General features: G+C 42.9%; 1 protein-coding gene across 2 annotated transcripts in view; it reads left to right on the top strand.

Annotated features, from left to right (window-relative positions):
- The window catches only part of Wdr35 (WD repeat domain 35), a 55316-nt gene continuing 35793 nt past the window's right edge, over positions 1 to 19523 (top strand). For both annotated transcript variants that reach the window (XM_038320573.1, XM_038320575.1), the window contains exons 1-10: positions 1 to 141; positions 1145 to 1262; positions 3801 to 3872; positions 5524 to 5616; positions 8281 to 8409; positions 10054 to 10187; positions 12732 to 12897; positions 13029 to 13174; positions 13885 to 14010; positions 17043 to 17228. In XM_038320573.1, the coding sequence (XP_038176501.1) occupies positions 118 to 141; positions 1145 to 1262; positions 3801 to 3872; positions 5524 to 5616; positions 8281 to 8409; positions 10054 to 10187; positions 12732 to 12897; positions 13029 to 13174; positions 13885 to 14010; positions 17043 to 17228 (1194 nt within the window). In that variant the 5' untranslated portion in view covers positions 1 to 117. The remainder of the gene's footprint in view (positions 142 to 1144; positions 1263 to 3800; positions 3873 to 5523; positions 5617 to 8280; positions 8410 to 10053; positions 10188 to 12731; positions 12898 to 13028; positions 13175 to 13884; positions 14011 to 17042; positions 17229 to 19523) is intronic.

The following is a 19523-nucleotide window of genomic DNA, read 5'->3' on the forward strand; positions in this document are numbered from 1 at the left end:
GCGGTTGCCAGGCGACGGGAGCTTCTCTGTGCCGCCGGTGCTCGCGAATGGAGGTGTAGAACCCGTTATACATTGCGGGCCTTGACCGCTGAGGATCGTCTTCTCCGAGTTCCCACGATGTTCTTCTATCTGAGCAAGAAAGTGAGTTTCCTCGGGGGCCCGCTGTCGCGCCACCTCCATTACCGCGGCCGCCGGTGCCCGCATCCTCCCGGGACTGCAGACGGCTGGCTCTCCTGGCTGCTTCTCCATCTCTCTCTCTGTCACCTATCTCTTCAAGTGGGTTTTTGAGCCCGATAGTCCTTGGCCGAGCCAGCAGCTTTTTTTTTTTTTTTTTTTTTTTTTTTTTGGATTCTTTCACATTCCTGTCCTGCCTAAACTCTTTTGAGTGACAGAACGTGACCACCAGTCGCTGGTGGGTTTTTTTCCTGCCACTTGTTGATCCAGATGATAGATAACCACAGGCTGCCCCGGCAGAGGAAAGAAATGATGTGTTGTGTAGGGAGAAAGGGAGTCAGAGCAGTGATGCGGGCTTAGGTCTCAGTTCCCGCGTTTTTGAATCCGTGAGGTGATCCCCTCCTCTTCTCCCCCCACCCCTTGTTTTCTTGGCAGTCACTCTCCTTCCCTTATGTGCACTTTTTATTTTTTATTTTTTTTTTTGGTTTTTCGAGACAGGGTTTCCCTGTAGTTTCTAGAGCCTGTCCTGGAACTAGCTCTTGTAGACCAGGCTGGCCTCGAACTCAGAGATCCGCCTGCCTCTGCCTCCCGAGTGCTGGGATTAAAGGCGTGCGCCACCACCGCCCGGCTCCTTATGTGACTTCTTTACCGAATACCAGAACCTGTGACTTTGGGGGGGGGGGGCACACCCATTTTCACAATAGCTCATTCTCCCCTCCTCCCCAGGGAGTTACTCGTTCTCTCTCCTTTCATCCTTTTTGAGGCAGGGTGTTGCTGTGGAGTCCAGGCTGGCAAACAACTTGAGATTCTCCTGCCTCGGTCTCCCAAGTGTTGGGATTGCCAGCATGGGCCACAACAGGTTTGTGCAGCTTCCTTCTTGGAAGAGATTCATCTGTCTACATCTCCTGGTTGGTGACCTTCCCAACTCCATCGTGAAAAGCGACTAGCGTCACTGCGATTCTTGTTACAGATTGCCGTTCCCAACAATGTGAAGCTGAAATGCATATCCTGGAACAAGGACCAAGGGTTCATAGCTTGTGGTGGTGAGGATGGGTTGCTCAAAGTGTTGAGATTAGAGACGCAGACAGGTAAGTGATTGTCAGCAGTCCATGTGTGAAGCTGGTAGAAAAAAAAAATGGCTGGTGTTATTTCTTCCGTGATTTTTTTTTTTTTTTTTTTTTTGGTTTTTCGAGACAGGGTTTCTCTGTAGCTTTTGGAGCCTGTCCTGGAACTAGCTCTTGTAGACCAGGCTGGTCTCGAACTCACAGAGATCCGCCTGCCTCTGCCTCCCGAGTGCTGGGATTAAAGGCGTGCGCCACCGCCGCCCGGCTCGTGATTTGTCACTATGAAGTTTTAACTCTTTCTGAAAAGAAACTCAAGTATTTGGTGGTGACTTTTCCCAGAGTACCTTTGCAATAAAGGCCAGAGAATGTGTAACGTAAATATCAGACAGTTTTTCCTGAAGCTGTCCTTTTCATGTTCTCTGAAATCACAGTTTTGCATTTCTAGAAACCTCTCTAGGGTTGCTCTAGATTAAAAAAAAAAAAAAACTTAAAAACTTTATTATTGCCGGGCGGTGGTGGCGCACGCCTTTAATCCCAGCACTCGGGAGGCAGAGGCAGGTGGATCTCTGTGAGTTCAAGGCCAGCCTGGTCTACAAGAGCTCGTTCCAGGACAGGCTCTAAAACTACAGTGAAACCCTGTCTCAAAAAACAAAAAAAAACTTTATTATTTATTGTGAGTGTGATGTGTATTGATAAGCATGCGCCACAGCCTGTGGGGTAGAGGTCAGAAGACAACTTTCGATAGTTGGCTTTCTCCTTCCTCTGTGGGATCTGGGGATTGAACGCAGGTTGTCTGGCTTGTATGGCAAGTGCTTATAGCTGTTGAGCCATCTCGGTGGTCCTAGGTTGAGGATCTCTATAGTACTAATGTAGTTTGGGGGTTAAGGCGGAGACATGCAAGGTGAAATAAATGTGTCACATGACTGGTGAATGACTTCCAGCAAGTTACTGATTGTCTTTGGATTTTCACTCCTCTGGGAAACGAGGGGGAGTAAGCTAAGCTACATTATTAGGCTTGGTATGACATCATCTCTCCAACTTCATCAGCCAGAAGAATTATGGAAGAGATAAGAACTGGGCTCCACGCTGCAGAGTAGATCTGGGAAGACATAAAAATTCGATCTTTTGTAATGCTAGTGCTGTGTACTTTGTACTAGGAGCAGTGGCTTGCACTGGCTTACAGCTTTTACTGCAGGATAAATCACATTTACTGAATATTTGCCATGTTTTTGGGTGGCAATTTGATGTTAAGTTGTTTTAAGAAGATGGTATTTGAGATGAGAAAATTGAAGCCCTGGTCAGTTAATAATTTGCTCAAGGTCATGTGGCTAGTAAGTGACAGGGATCAGATTTGAAAGGACTTTGTCTCACTTTTCAGTCCTTGTTTTCCGCCTTTTGTATAAATGGCTTCTGGATAGACTTAACCAAAAGGAGAATGCTAGCTTTGCTGTACTATATTCAATTATGTGAAATAAAATGTAGATCCCCTAAAACTCCCTGCAGTTTCTCCTGGTTTAGCCCTGGCTAGACCTTAAAATGTAGACAAGGTTGGCATTGAACTTGTTCTCCTGCTCATGGTCAGCAAAAGGCAGAGGTCTATTTGGAAGACAGATGCTCAGTACTAGTTAAAGCTTGGCTTCTGACTCGTATTGGGACCGCCCAGTTCTTTGATTTTCTTAACTGCGTATGAAAAGAAAGTGCTTTTTCTGTCTGTTGTTTCTTAAATGTATAAGTATGAAACTATGTATGTATGCATTATTTACTCTGCTTAAAATATATAACAAGTTTTAGTTATATCAAGAAATGCATTCATTGTGTTTACCCTTAAAGGGTTATTATGATATTGAGACAAAGTTTATGTTGCCCAGGTTGACTTTAAACTCTTAGGCTCAAGCCGTCTAAGCCGTCTTCTTGCTTCTACCTTCTGAGTAGCTGGGGACTGTATCTGCTTTGCAAGCTCGTTTAGGGAAAGTTAAAAAGAAACAGAATTCTTTTCCTTTTTTTTTTTGTAAACCTAGCAGATAAGAGGCAGAGGCAGGAGGATTATAAGATTAAGGTCAAATGCAGAAGCAAGGCATTGCTTCAATGAAACACCACCACCACCACCACCTTTGTTTTATGACTGAACTTTTGATGAGCTGCAGTTAGCATGTGGGAACCAGAGCAACCCATGAACTTACTGAGAAAGCTGGGAAGCAGATTCTTAGGAAGTTTGGAAATGAAGAAAAGTGTTTGTTTTGTAGTTTAATAATCATGGTGGATAGTGTTAAGACACGGATATAAGAAGTATGGTTGGGCGGTTGTCACTGCCATTGTATTATAGTTAATAGTAATAGTAGACACCCAACAGACCCGTGAGTAACAATCACCAGATATTGCATATGTACTGTGTACCAAGCTCTGAATTGTTCTGAAGTTATGACTTGTGATTATTGTGTCATAGCTCATCTAAAACAAAATATCTCACGGATCCATATCCTTCTCATAACCCACGATATGTTAAAATCTTGTAATCTTTTACGTTTATATATTTAACTATAGGTTTTTTTTTGCTTGTTTTAGATGACTCAAAATTGAGGGGCCTAGCAGCCCCTAGCAACCTTTCCATGAACCAGAATCTTGAAGGGCATAGTGGTAAGTCATTTAACTTTTTAATTTTGTCATGTTTGAACAGCATTTAGACATTTATGTCATCATCTACTTAATGTACATTTAATCAAATACTATTATTTAGACAATAATAGTATTGAAGTAATCATTTTTATTGAATCATAATTCATGTTCCAGAATAACTCATTTTGACAGAAATTAAATATCATCTCTGATAAACCTGACAAAAACCCCTGACTCTTAGTTTATACATTACAAACTTGTGTTATTTATCTGTGGGTTTTTAAATGTATATTATTCTCTTGAAGGATCTGTTCTGTGATTCCATCTTAAAGGAGACTAAAAGGATATAATACCTGAAAAACCTTGGAAGACACTAGTGTGAGAAAGACAAGTCCTATTCAGGACAGTGTCTTGAGAGCTGATGATGTTTAAATGGGCTGTATTAGATGGTGTCTCTCCAGTGTTAATTTCTTAATTTGTAATGTGGATTGTAAAGGGAATATCATTAGGAAATACACACTAAAGTGTTTAGGGATAAGAAAATGGAATCAGTCATACATAGAACATAGAGTAGTGGTTCCCAACCTTCCTAGCACTGTAACCCTTTAATATAGTTCCTCATGTTGTGGTGACCCCCAATCATAAGATTATTTTTGTTGCTACTTCATAGCTGCAATTTTGCTATTGTTATGAATTGTGATGTAAACATCTGATGTGCAGGATATCTGATATGTGACCCTGTGAAAGGGTCTTTGACCTCTAAAGGAGTTGCCATCCACAGGCTGAATACTACTGACACATACTATAGGTGGAGCAGTGGGCTGCGTCCCGCTGCCTAACTGGCTTACACCCGGGCTGGTGGGCTGCTTGTCGTCCCAGCCACCCGGATAGCTTATGCCCGAAATAATCACATGAAGATCTGTATTAATTAAATTGCTGCCTGGCTCATTAGCTCTAGCCTCTTATTGGCTAACTCTCACATCTTGATTCAACCCATTTCTAATGATCTGTATGTCACCACAAGGCCATAGCTTACCGGGAAAGATTCAGCATGTCTGACCTAGCAGCTTCATGGCGGGCAGCTCTCTGCCTGCCTTCTTCCTCCCAGAATTCTGTTCTGTCTACTTCACCCACCTAAGGGTTGCCCTATCAAAAGGCCAAGGTAGCTTCTTTATTCAACCAATGAAATCAACACAAATTCAGAAGGACCTCCTACACCAGACACAGAGGCTGAAGCTGTACCCAGGAGTGTGGAACAGAATGGAAACTGGGATGGAAGGAAAAGAGAGAATAAAGCATGGGACAGACCAACCAAGAGCAAACAAAATACCCCAGAGGACAGTTAGCATCCTTATGATGTTTTTATGCTTAGGAGTCAGGCCAGTTTGGTGCCTTTATCTGTTCCACATCAGCTCTATGGCAGCGCTGTCAGCTGGCTGTGAGAGGGGCCTTTGAAGGTGTGAGATGGGAACATATGAAAGAATATTTGCATTGTTCCAGACAGTAATATCAGCACTGTATCACATCAATATTTTTATATTTATATCTTAATACTAAAGACTGACTATGCTAATATATTGACATCCTCTTGGTTTTCATTTACACAAAGGTACAAACTTGAAATGAATTATAGACATTTTAGAGTTTCTGAATTGTTATTTTAATGTTCTAGGTGCTGTTCAAGTTGTAACATGGAATGAACAGTATCAGAAGCTGACTACCAGTGATCAGAATGGGCTTATCATTGTCTGGATGTTGTATAAAGGTATATTAGGAGAGATGCTTGAAAAATTATTTTGCTGTTGTGTGTGTGTATGCACATTTGTGTGCATGCTTGTGTTTGTGTGTTTGCACACTTGCGAATGGTTACCCTTGGAGGTCAGAAGAGGATGTTAGATCCCCTGAAGCTGGAGTTACTGGCTGTTGTGAACTGCCTGATGTGCGTGCTGGGGACTGAACTCTGGTCCTCTGCAAGAGCAGCAAATGCCCTTATCCACCGGGTCACATCTCCAGCCTGTGAGAGCTGCTTACATTTTTTAAAATCACATTTTATACATCTCTCGTATATGTGTATATGTGTGTGCATGCACATGTGCCACACATGTGGTGGTTGGAGGACAATTGGTGGCAGTTGGTTCTCTTTACCATGTGGGACCCCAGGATTGAACTAAGGTCGCCAGCCTTGACAGCAAGCACCTTTACCCTCTGAGCCATCTCGCTGGCTCAGGAGGGCTGCTTTGATTGTTCACAAAGCAGAGTCTGAACAGCGTTTGGATGGGGAAATAATATCTCTGAAATAGACTTGTAACCGGTAGAAAGAGTTCATCCTGTTCCTTTGATCTGTGACCCTGCATTAGGAAAATGAATCAGGTGACTGCTGACATCGCACAATGAGCCGAGACACTTAGAATAGTTTCCATATGAAGCAGTTCCTCCCCCTCGTTTCCAATAAGAGTTATGCCTGTGTGGTCAGCTGGAGTTAGTATCAGATAAAAACACATTTATGAAGAAGTCAAAGGCAAGACTGCCTTTATTGTATTTCCTGTATTGAGACTGTTAGCTTCCTTTTCTTTTGTGGATTCAATTCCTCTCATCTCTGATGAATGACTCACAGTTTCTGCCTCTTGTCTCAGAGAGAACTCCAGTGGAGGTGGGTGGGGTGGAGCGCATGGAGGTTAGGGGTCAGGGGATGGGAGAGGAAGAGAAGGATTAACTTAGATGGGTCTCTATTACTGGAAAAACAGCTCAATACTTGTTCTTTTGGAGACTGGGAAAGGCTTAGTTAAATATGTACAGTTGTAAAAAGATTCAGGACATCCCTTCTATAAATTATCATTAAAGATTTGTTTTTAATTATGTGCATGTGTGCCCACTGGGTGGGAGCATGTGCACGTGAGAGTAGGTGTCAGGTCCCTCTGGAGTTGGAGGTCTAGGTGGTTGTGAACTACCTAGCATGGGTGCTGGGACTTGAACTTGGGTCCTCTAGAAGAGCAGCTGTACATGCTGTAACTGCTGAGTCATCTCGCCAGCCTCCTATTTACGAATTCATTACTAAAGTAGGTTTTGCTTGAACTTTACTTTGAATTGTGTGCCTCTGCATGTGTGTGTGTGTGTGTGTAGGCACAATAGCTTTCGAAAGTCACTCTGTCTTGCTTTGTGAATTCCAGGGATGGAACACTGGTCCTCAGCCTTGGTGGCAAGCACCGTTACCTGCTGAGCTATCTCTCTGAAGTCATGTTTAAAAAATTTCAAAAGCAGGCCAGGTGGTGGTGGCCCATACCTTTAATCCCAGCACTCAGATAGCAGAGGCAGGTGGATCTCTGAGTTCGAGGCCAGCCCGGTCTACAAGAGCTAGTTCTATGACAGGTTCCAAACCTACAGAGAAACCCTGTCTCAAAAAACCAAAAAAAAAAAAAAAAAAAAAAAAAAGCAGGCTTAGAGTTTTAAACTAATAGTCTACATGCTTTAATGGAATATGCTTGTATTTTTAATCATTATTAATGATGAATCATAGAGAGCTTATGCATATGTGCAAAGCTGTAATTGTTACTTTTTTCCTCACTGTCTGAAATTTGTCATTCATGGGAAAACCTGAGCTTTCAGAAAAATCAGCTATTTTAGCCCTGAAAAAGCAAATGAAATTTCATTTTCTTTTTTAAAAATTATTTATTTTATGTGCGTTATTGTTTTTCCTGCATGTCTGTCTGTGAGGGTGTCGGATCCCCTGTAACTAAGGTTATAGGCAGTTGTGAGTTGCCACGTGGATGCTGGGGATTGAAGCAGGGTCCTCTGGAAGAGCAGTTAGTGCTCTTAACTGCTGAACCATCTCTCCAGCACCTGTAATTTCATTTTCTTAATTGACAAGAAGAGAGAAATAAAAAATAAAAGAGCAATATTTGTTGTATTTTCTATGGTAATTTTGCAGTAATTAGGAAAAATACCTAATCAAACTTTTAGTTTTGTTTACGGTGGGTTTGAATGCTTTAAAGTTAAATGCCTTATGTTATAGAAACCTTTACAATAATTTATCCAAAGTGAATTCTTTGAATGTTAGCGATTTTTTTCTTTTTTCTTGCTTAAACAGGGTCTTGCTATAGCCCAACCTAGCTTCAAACTTTTGATCCTCCTGCCTCAGCCTCTGAAATTCTGGGATTAATGGTATACAGGATAATACCCAGAAAATATTATCAACCCTTAAGTACCAAGTGATAAATGTGAAAGTTTTTTTTCTCCCTTTGATTTTTTTTCAAGACAGGGTTTCTCTGTGTAGCCCTGGCTATCTGGAACTCACTCTGTAGACCAGGCTGGCCTCAAACTCAGAAATCCTCCTGCTTCTGCCTCCCACGTGCCGAGAGATGTGCATCACCATGCCTGGCCCGTTAAGTGTGCAGGTTTTGACTTGTAGTTTTTTTTTGACTTGTGAACACAGGCTCTTGGTATGAGGAAATGATCAACAACCGCAATAAGTCTGTGGTTCGCAGTATGAGCTGGAACGCTGATGGCCAGAAGATCTGCATTGTGTATGAAGACGGAGCTGTGATAGTCGGCTCCGTGGACGGTAATGCAGCCACTGATTGGGAAATAGATACTGAAGAAGAAAGCACCTGTTATATTACTTGGTGATATTAGGAACCACCGTGCGGCTCTGACTACTCGCCTTTGTTTTCAGGACAAATTTATTGTTTCAGTGTCCTGCAGGGATATGGAAAGCAGGTGGATTAATTTCCCAGTATCATTTTAAATGTGATCTTCAATCAGTTAGATTGTTTAGAAATGTAGATTTTAGTTTCAGAGGGATAAAATTACAGAAATCTCTCCTTTCAGCTGAACAGCTTGCCGTTGGCATATTTTCTAGCCTTAGCCTCACTTCCTTTCACATATACATAACACTGGGCCTTCTGTGAGCCTGCAACTTGGTTTTAATATAAAAAAATTCTCACGGAAATTGTTTTAAAATAATTTTCATTCATTTATTTATTTGTGTGTGGTTATTGGAGTAGTCCAGTGCTGCTGAGCCTTGAAAGAAGTTGCTGTAGTTTGGGAATTAATGGCACAGCTGGGAGACGCATCCCTGACCGAGGTCAGAAGTGATCATAGGAAAACAGGCAGTCACGCATCAGCGGTCAGCGCCACAACAGGGAGCATTCATGAACGTGTGGGAAATCACCACACACAGATAGGGAGAGATCAGGGAGGGCTTCCTGGAGGAGGAGATGCATGCTGACGCATTCATTAGCCACAGGCAGATGAGTAGAATGTCTCAGGGCTAAGAAATAGCTTGGAAAAACAATTTCACCCAAGACACTGAAAATAGACATCTCAGAGACAAAGGCCCATGGAAGTAAAGACTATCAAGAAGGAAGGGTGTGGTCCAAAAGACAGAGAAAGCTTAGAATAAGACCCATTGCCTGTTGGCTTCAGCAACAGGCAGTCATGGCCTCCTCTACCGGAGGCATCAGTGGAGGTGTGGAGCAGAGGCAGACTGGGATGCAAAGGGGTTGAGAGGACTCTTAGGAAGGGAATCTGGCGGTACTCCATAAATAGTAAAAACTGTGGCTGGGAGGGGTTGGTAGGAATCGGGCCGTAGTAGAGAGGAAGTTGAGGGTTGAAGGAAGGGCTTTTTGTTTCGTTTTTATGTGAGATAATTAGGAGTTTGATGCGCATTTAAAAATTTGTAAGAAGGATCGGAGAGAAAATTGAAAGGAAAAAAGAGAAATGAGAGTAAACTAGAGGGAGTTCTTTGTAAACTCAGGAAGGGTTGACGGCCCAGGTGGAAGGATTGGCCACAGAAGAGACCATCTGAGGAGCTCCCTTCTCATTGTGTCGGCACGAACAGAAAGACAACCAGGTTGGGTTCTCTTAGCTCTGAGTGCTTGGGGATGCAAGCCGATGAAGATGTGCTTTTAAAGACTCGCATTTCTTCCTAGAGTAGATGGCTGATTTCATAGCTAGGAGTTAGGCCCTCCCTGCCTGGGAGTTTAGAGGAGATGGCAGAGAGTTTGAAACACCGCTGCTGTCTAAGGTCTCGGTGGTATCTCACTTACAGAAGTGCCAATAAATATCCCTTGACCAAATAAATCGAAAGGCTGCATGACTGACGGCTGTGAGGAAACGAGAACTCTTTAAGGAAACCAAGACTCCAAAGTGGGCTGGAAGAGCACAGCTCTGAGCTCGCGGTAACCGTGGCTGTGTTCCGTCCTAGGGAATCGGATTTGGGGAAAAGACCTGAAGGGTATACAGCTATGCCACGTGACCTGGTCTGCAGACAGTAAAATCTTACTTTTTGGAATGGCAAATGGAGAAATACATATTTATGATAATCAAGGAAATTTTATTGTAAGTATATATATATATTCATTATTCTATTAGTATAATTTTATATGGTTATTTTATGTCATTTATATATGTGTGCTCTTACGATAGTTACAAAAATTTATAGACTTTTTCTTCAGTTTTAGTTTTCTAATCATTTTAAAAATTTCTAATAATTTTAAAAATTAGAAGACAATTCCTAGATTTTCTTGTGTGTGAGGTGTCGTGAAAGGGGCTGGCCCCACAGACTCATCTGTCTGAATGCTTTTGCCAGGGAGTGGAACTGTTTGGGAAAGATCAGGACATGTGGCCTTGTTGGAGGAGGTGTGTCGCTGGGAATGGACTTTGAGGTTTCCAAGCCTAGTGTGTCTCCCTCTGCCTGGTGCCTAGGGATCAGGATGCAAAACTCTTAGCTCCAGTACCACGCCTGTCTACTTCCGGCCATCATAACCATAAGAGCTGCTTTGGTCATGGTGCCTCCTCACAGCCGTAGGACAGTGGCCAGGGCAGGGTGGGGCTAGTCACTGTTGTTTTGAGAGGGTCTTACGTAGACCAGGCTGAGGTTTATTGCATCGCTGAATTTTGGATTGTCCTGCCTCCACCTCCTGAGTTCTCGGGTTTATAGGAGTGCCCTCCACCATGCTCAGTCTTTGCAGACATTGGCTATAACACAAGGCCTCTTGAATGGTAAGCGGGCATTCTATACTAAGCTACATTCCTAACCCAAGTGCAGTTCCCATAAGGCAAATTAACATAGCAGAGTGTAGACTTTAATCCTGATTTCCTGTTGCTGGATAGGACAAGATGACAGTGCATTGGTGCTGAAGGATAATGAGTAGGATGATATGCTGTGTTAAGTTTTTTTTTTTAAAGGCTTCTGGTGCCTGAATCAATGTTTATATGCAGGATGTTATAGGAGACTGTTTGTTCCTGGCTGCTCAGCCCTGAAATAACCACATAGAAACTGTATTAATTAAATTACTCCTTGGCCCATTTGCTCTAGCCTCTTATTGGCTAACTCTTACATCTTAATTTAACCCATTTCTATTAATCTGTGTATCTCCATGTGGCTGTGGCTTACTGACAAGGTTCTGGCGTCTGTCTCCGGTGGTGGCTCCATGGCTTCTCCTTACTTTGCCTTCTTTCTCCGAGCATTTAGTATAGTTTTTCCTGCCTAGCTCTGCTCTACCCTATCACAGGCCCCAAACAGCTTCCTTATTAACTTTATTAATGGTATTCACATCATACAGAGGGGAATCCCACATCAGTAGGTTACCACAGATATTTTTGTAGTAGCCAAAACTTGTTTGCTAAAAGAATGGTAACTGATTTACTACATAAAGGATAAAAATCAATTTCTAGGAATAAGGTAAAAGCAAGTTAGCTTTAGGTAAAATGGTTAGTGTGTGGGAATCCATTCAGCCAATTAGCTGTTGCAGGACTGGCCCTTTGGGCATGGTCTGAGTTGCTACATTCCAATGATAAGCTACAAGAGAAAGTGTGCTCACTCTGCTGTTCTGGCTCCCCTTCAGGGAATTGAACCCTGGTCTATGCAGACGACACCCAAAGGGCTGGTCCCCCAAAGCTAATTGGCTGAATGGAGTCCCACAATAGGTTAGCGTTGATTGTCAACCTGGAATGACCTAGATTCACATCGGAGACAAAGCTCAGGACATTTTGGAGAGGAATTATGGAGATTGAAGTTAGCCTCTGAGGGTGTCTGTGAGGAATTGGTTGTGTTCATTGATGTGGGATGGGCCATTCCTGGTACTGGCTTCCATCCCTCTCTGTTGCCCCATTGTAGACTGTAGATGCTTCGACTTCCCTCCCTCCCTCCCTCCCTCCCTCCCTCCCTCCCTCCCTCCCTCCCTCCCCTTTTCCTTCCTTCCTTCCTTCCTTCCTTCCTTCCTTCCTTCCTTCCTTTCTTTCTTTCTTTCTTTCTCTTTCTCTCTTTTTCTTCCTCTCTTCCCCTCCTCTCCCCTCCCCTCCCTTCCCCTCCTCTCCCCTTCCTTCCCCTCCCCTCCCTTCTCCCCTCCCCTCCCCTCCCCTCTCCTCTCCTCTCTTCTTCCCTCCCCTCCTCTCCCCTCTCCTCGCCTTTCCTTTTCTTTCTTTCTGTGACATGATCATCTCACTACATAATCTCTGGCTTTGAACTCATGATCTTCTACTATCATTTAAATCTTATTAAAAAACTTTAAATATTAGTGTAGATTTTTAAAAATATGTTTGAGCTTAGGTCTCCTATATTATTGAGACTGACCTTGTATTTGCTATGTAGCCCAGGTTGACCTCAAATTTGAGATCTTTTTTGCCTCAGCCTCTGGAGTGCTGAAATAGCATAAACCACCACACTCATCTCTTTGTTTTTGTTCTTATTTTATGCATGGGGAAAAATGGAGAGTCAGGTGAGTAGTTTATCTAGGTTTGGTGACCCAGTAAGTCACAAAGCTTGCATTTATAGCCAAATTTCACATCTTATTTTCATTGTTTTTCCTTCAATACTTCTGTAGATTAAATTACATATTTTAAAATGCAGTTATTAAGCCTAAGCTAACCACTTCTACCTAGATGAAAATGAAATTGAATTGTTTGGTGAATGTCACTGGAGCAATCAGTATCGCTGGGATTCACTGGTACCATGGCACAGAGGGCTATGTGGAGCCGGATTGCCCATGCCTGGCAATTTGTTTTGACAATGGGAGATGTCAAATAATGAGACATGAGAATGACCAAAGTAAGTAAATGTTTTTACGTTGGAGAAGTTTAAAAATATTTTAAAAAATTATTCTTATGATTATAAAGTTCCCTAGGCTAAGTGTGACCCCAGTTGCCACATTTGTCCTGTATTTTTTTTTTTTTTACTAGACCCGATTTTGATTGATACGGGCATGTATGTGGTTGGGATCCAGTGGAACCACATTGGCAGTGTGCTAGCTGTGGCAGGCTCTCAGAAAGTGGTCACTCAGGACAAGGATGTCAACATTGTGCAGTTTTACACGCCATTTGGTGAGGTAAATGTTTCTCAGCCTTACCTTCCCGTTTAAAACAGGCGCAGCAGTAAGTGGGGGAAATGAACAGAAAGTACAGCTTCCTTTTAGGGACATTTGAGTGGCAGCCTCCAGATGTCAAGTGTGTGTCTGAATAGTATCTTCTAAGTCTTTAATATAGTTACTATCTTATAATCTGTATTATAGTAGGTTTAGAAACCTACATATTTGATGTAGGAAATTGCCATGAAATAGCTAATTAGGATAGTCTCTCTGTGAGCCAAATAAATGTCTCTTTCTAATCATTGACTTTATTAGTATTTTAGGTTCATAGTTTTAATTGCAAAGGTGTTTTTTTTTTTTTTTTTTTTTTTTTTTTTTTTTTTTTTTTTTTTTTTGAGACAGGGCTTCAGAATGTAGCCCTGGCTATCCTGGAACTCGCTTTGTAGACCAGGCTGACTTCAGAGATCCTCTTGCCTTTGCTTTCTGAGTGCTAGGATTAAAGGCATATACTACTACATCTGGCATGATGATTTATTTGTAAAAGAAAAAATCTATTTTAATAATAAGTCACAAATGCTGAATACTAAAATGTCAGCATTGTTTTCATAAATATGTATTATCCTTCTCAGTGGTGTTATTAATATACTTAATTTTTAGAATATTCTGTAGCCGCATTGGCACACTCGAGTAGTAATTTGTTCACTCTAACTTTACATTTCGTTTTTCCGCAGCACCTGGGGACTTTGAAAGTCCCGGGAAAGCAGATGTGCTCGCTGTCCTGGGAAGGAGGCGGGCTGAAGATTGCTCTAGCTGTTGACTCCTTTATATATTTTGCAAATATTCGACCTGACTATAAGGTATGAAGAGCAGTTATAAAACTTTTTAAAAAACTAAATCCATTGCAACTTTTTAAGTAAGAAACTAGGAGAAAGGCAGCTTTTGTGTGTGAAGCTCTTAAAATTAGTAAATAACAACTTTCCCTGAATACCGCATACAGTTAAAATGACTTTAAGAGTCAAGACCTCGGCTGGAAACAGTTGGCTACTCACGGTAGTAATTGAAAGGCTGATTCCAGGGTATGACCGAGATGAAAGGGAACAGCGAAGGAGATAAAGCAGGCACCAGGTGGTATCTCCATGGGCTCAGGGATCAATAGGGGAAGAATGTTCCCGAAACCCATGAGCCAGGTCATTGCTGTCAGACAGGGACTGGGAACTAGACATTCCTCCTCTTCTCCTTTCTGGTGCCTTCTGGTGATCACCTCAAAGGGACCTTCCAGCAAGGGAGCCCACATGATGGAGTTCACAATAATCACCCTCCAGGCCTGGAACGGAGTGGAGAAGGGCAGAGTGGATCAGAAGAGAAAGTGAGATAAATAATATACCATCTAAAACAAGCTTGGGATAATTTATTTTATTTTTTTAAGGACTTATTTGTTTATTTATTATGCATACAGTGTTCTGCTTGCTTGTATGTCTACAGGCCAGAAGAGGGCACCAGGTCTTATTATAGATGGTTATGAGCCACCATGTGGTTGCTGGGAGTTGAACTCAAGACCTCTGGAAGAACAGCCGTGTTCTTAACCTCTGAGCCATCTCTCCAGCCCTTGGGATAATTTATTTTTTATGAAAAATATTATGCAATCTAGGTGTAGAGGCTCATGCCTATAATATCTCTTGGGAGATGAAGGAAGAGGAAGCGGGAGTTTGAAGGCAACCTGGGTTATATAGTGAGAGTCTATTAAAAACCCCAAAGGTCAGAGTGATGAGAATGTGGCTTAGAGGGCGAGCATATGCAGAAGACCTTGGGGTTTGATCAGTGTAGCACAGCACACAGCACACAACACCAGCACACAGTACACACAGCACAGCACAGTACAGGACAGCATAGTGCAGTACATACAGCACACACAGTACAGCACAGCAAAGTACACAGAACACAGAACAACACAGCGCAGTACACACAGTACACATAACACAGCACACATAGCACAGGACAGCACAGTGCAGTACACCCAGTACACCCAGTACACACAGCACAGTGCAATACAGCACACACAGCACACAAAACACACACAATACACACAGCACAGCATATAGCACACACAGCACAGCAATACAGCACACATAGCACACAACACGACATACACAGTACACACAGCACAGCATATAGCACACAGCACAGCAATACAGCACACACAACACAACACAACATACACAGTACACACAGCACAGTGTGCACAGCACAGCACACACAGTGTACAAAGCACAGCATGCACAGCACACACAGTATAGCACACAGTGCACACAGCACAGCATGCACAGCACACACAGCACAGCACACACAGTGCACACAGCACAGCATGCACAGCACAGTGAGCACACAGCACACACAGTGCACACAGCACTGTGTTTGAGTAGAATAAGTGGAAGAAAATAGATTTTTCTTACAGAAGTATTCCAGATTGCATACTGCCTCTCTTAGAGGTGGAGCCTCCCATCCTTATAGCTTAGAAAAGGAAAAGGAAGGGAGCTCTTCAGTGACAAAGCCTGGGAAAGCACTCTCTGCCAAGTGCTGAGGGTTAACATCCTCAGTGATGTCATGTGGAGATCATAAACCCTTCATGTGACATGAGAGGAGCAGGCATGTTCAGTTCTGGTCTTCCTACAAACCAGTAACTATGTAAGCATGAGAAAAATACCAGGCAGACCCAAACTGATGGGCGCTGGTTTCAGCTGAGATCATCAAATACAGGGGGACCAGGAAACCATCACAGCTCAAAGGAGCCCAGGAGACATGACAGCCGAGTATAATGTAGCCACCATGAGATTCTGGGATCTCAGAGGACATTAGGGAAAGCTAATGAAGAGTGTGGAGTCTAGTGATGCTGGGTTCTTAGCTCGGACAAATGTTTCACAGCCGTGTATCATGCTAACGACAGGGGAAATGTTTGAAGGCTTTTGGGAACTTTGTACCTTTTTAACTTTTTTGTAAATCTAAAGTCTTTTGAAGTCAAAGTTGATGTTAGTGAGTGGTATGAAAAGTCTACATGGCCGAACTTTCAGTAAATAAGCAGAGTGTTGGTGATGAGTATAATGTACCCAAGACTCCATATGAATGTCCAAGCATGTTAGAAGGAGGGAAAGCTGTGTGCACGCACGTTCTGTTTTCTGTGGGACTGTGGTGCAGACATTCAATGAATGGTTGTAACTACAAGATCCGTACGTGGTTACTACTCAAAAAGCTGGGGTGGTGCTTCTGAATTTTGTTTTGAATAAACAATGTAGAAGGATTTGGCTGTAAAAACGTTCTGTAAAATACATGGATGGGGAAAAGACAAAGTACCTACTTTCTGAGTTTTGTCTTGAAGACCCAGAATTCAAACTCTTGATAGCAGTTGATCACTTTCTGGGTCCATCCCCAAAGCAAGGATTAACTATTGAAAATTTTTAGCACTGGCCGGGCGGTGGTGGTGCACGCCTTTAATCCCAGCACTCAGGAGGCAGAGGCAGGCGGATCTCTGTGAGTTCGAGACCAGCCTGGTCTACAAGAGCTAGTTCCAGGACAGGCTCCAAAGCTGCAGAGAAACCCTGTCTCGAAAAACCAAAAAAAAAAAAAATTTTTTTTTAGCACTGAAGCTTAATATTTGGAAATTAAGGAAAGTTAGACAAGCTAAACTTATTTTTGTAGAACATTTTTAAAAAATGTCTTTTATTATGACTTAGATTTTTTGATAATAAGAAAGGATCTATTTTTCAACCCTGATACAGCAACTGTTACATTAATCTAAAGTAAAAATAAAATAATGGGACTTTCTCTCCCAAACTAAATAGTCTATCTTCCTTTTCTTTCCTCCCCACTTCTGTTCCTTCCCTTCCTCCATTCCTAGTGGGGCTATTGCTCAAATACTGTGGTTTATGCGTATACCAGACCCGATCGTCCTGAGTACTGTGTTGTCTTTTGGGACACAAAAAACAATGAGAAATACATTAAATATGTGAAGAGTCTCATTTCCATCACCACTTGTGGCGATTTCTGCATTTTGGCTACGAAAGCTGATGAAAATCACCCTCAGGTAGGGACCCCTTGGTGTCTTAAGATACGGATGTGTTCGCAATGGGCAGAACTGGTCTCAAGCGTGGGCACTGGCAAGGACAGAGCATCAACTCTCTTGGCCATGTCTGTCTGAACCTGTTTTGGAGAGCTGGATCCATGTTTCTGTGTTCTCTGATTCTTTTTCCTAGCAGCCGGGCATTGGCAGGTCATGGTCATGCTAACTGCTCCATACTGGAGCTCTTGCCTCTGAAATATGTCACAAGTGAAAAATGAATATCCGGATGTCTAGCAGAAATACCGATGAAATTACAAAAGCGTTTGGGTAGCTTTTTGACTTTGATAAATCTATTCTTAGTTGGAGATAGTTTCTTTAAAACTAATATCATAACATAAAATAAAGAATATAAGTGATGTGTTTTTGTAAAGCATGCCAACCATTTGAGTTTTCAAAAGCGTGTATTTGAAAAGAAGATGATCAGTGTCTTCGACTGGGTTATGATTTAAAAGCACAGAGATTTTATTAAAGGCAATTATTTGGACAGCCCCATGTGGCTTTGTTTTCTCCTGACACACACTAAAACAGCAGTACAAGTATTTTTCAAATAAGTGCAGACCCATAGGGGCCAGAAAAGGTAGGTGCTGACAGCGAAGTGTGGAGATGGGGGAGTGAGTGGACGGGGGGGGGGGGACTCTGGGACCTAAGGACGGCACTCTTGGACTCTGGCTAGAGGCGACTGCCTAGAGGATGCTGAAGAAGCCTAGGACTTGAGGCGCCTTGTTGGGCAAATATAATCTGGGAGGAGCAGAGATGATGTAAGAAACAAAACCTCCCAAACCACAAAAAGACATAGGAATAGGCAAGTTTCCTGATCTCCTCTAGACAGAGCCTACAGGCTGTGGTCTTGTTGCCATTTACCAAGAGTGAGGTTTGGTCATCAGGTAGACCAAAGTGAAAGTAAGGGCGGAGGGAGGGAAGGGAGGGCCAGTGGTTAAGCGCACTGGATGTTCTTCTGGAGGACCCGGGTGAGATTCTCAGCACCCACGAGGTGGCCAACAGTCTAACTCCAGTTCTAGGGGATCCAGTGCCCTCTTCTGGCTTCCATGGGTACTGCACAGACATACATGCAGACAAAGCATCCATACGTGTAAAATAAACAAATAAATATGCATGCATGCACGTAAAAGAGCAATTGATGAAGTAAAGGCCAGGAATTTGAAAGCAAGCAGGGACGGGGATATGGGAAGGTTTAGAGGGAAGGAAGAAATGATATAATCATCTCAAAAATAATAATAAATACAAACCTAAAAAACCATAACAGTTATAGAAAAAAATCTTTCTACATTTATTTGAGTTTGTGCTCTTGCCCTCCATTACACTTGTGGAAGTCAGAGAACAAGTTCCAGGAGTTTGTTCTCTCCACCATGCAGGTTTAAAGGTCTGGACTTAGGTCATCAGGCTGGGCAGCAAGCATTTCCACTCGCTGAGCCTTCTTACAAGCTACAAGTCCCAAGTAAAATCTCAAAGAGAAAAGGAATTTCTGTGCTGAATCCTCAGCATGGCTGCTGGGGACAGACAGGCGTTAGCGTTGTCCTGCAAGCACTGCCCTCCTAGTCCCACCATGCTCTCCTGCATGGCTCCCAGAGCACAGGCAGCTGAGCTTCCAGCCTTGAGGTTACAGCCTTTCCTGGGCAGGCTCGTTAGCTCAGGAGAAAGGACCACATACAGATTGAGAATCTCTCTCTCTCTCTCTCTCTCTCTCTCTCTCTCTCTCTCTCTTTTGAGACAGGGACAGGGTTTCTGTGTAGCTTTAGAGCCTGTCTTGGAACTTGCTCTGTAGACCAGGCCTGCCTTGAACTCATAGGGATCCACCTGCCTTTGCCTGGGATTAAAGGCGTGCGCCACCACCACTGGGCTAGATTGAGAATCTCTTAAGACAGACCTGCCCAGTCGTCTCACAGCAGCATCATGGTTGGTGAGGCCCACTGATGGAGTGGGTACCACATAGAGTTTTAGCATCCTACTCCTAAATACGGAAGATGGGAAGGCAGTACAGACATTGGGGATAATGTCCAAGGTAACAAGAGATGCTAAATATAGACACAAATAGAGGGAGAAGAATTTGGGGTAAACAAAGACTAGGAGGGGGAACAGTTCGGGTCATTTTTTGTTTTTGTTTTTGTTTTGTTTTGTTTTGTTTTGAGAGACAGGATCTCTCTATGTAGCCCTGGCTGTCCTGGAACTTGATATATAGGTCAGGCTGGCCTTGAACTCACAGACATACTCCTGCTTCTGCTTCCAGAGTGCTGGGATTAA

The sequence above is a fragment of the Arvicola amphibius genome, chromosome 2 (assembly GCF_903992535.2).
Source record: "Arvicola amphibius chromosome 2, mArvAmp1.2, whole genome shotgun sequence".
Lineage (NCBI taxonomy): Eukaryota > Metazoa > Chordata > Mammalia > Rodentia > Cricetidae > Arvicola > Arvicola amphibius.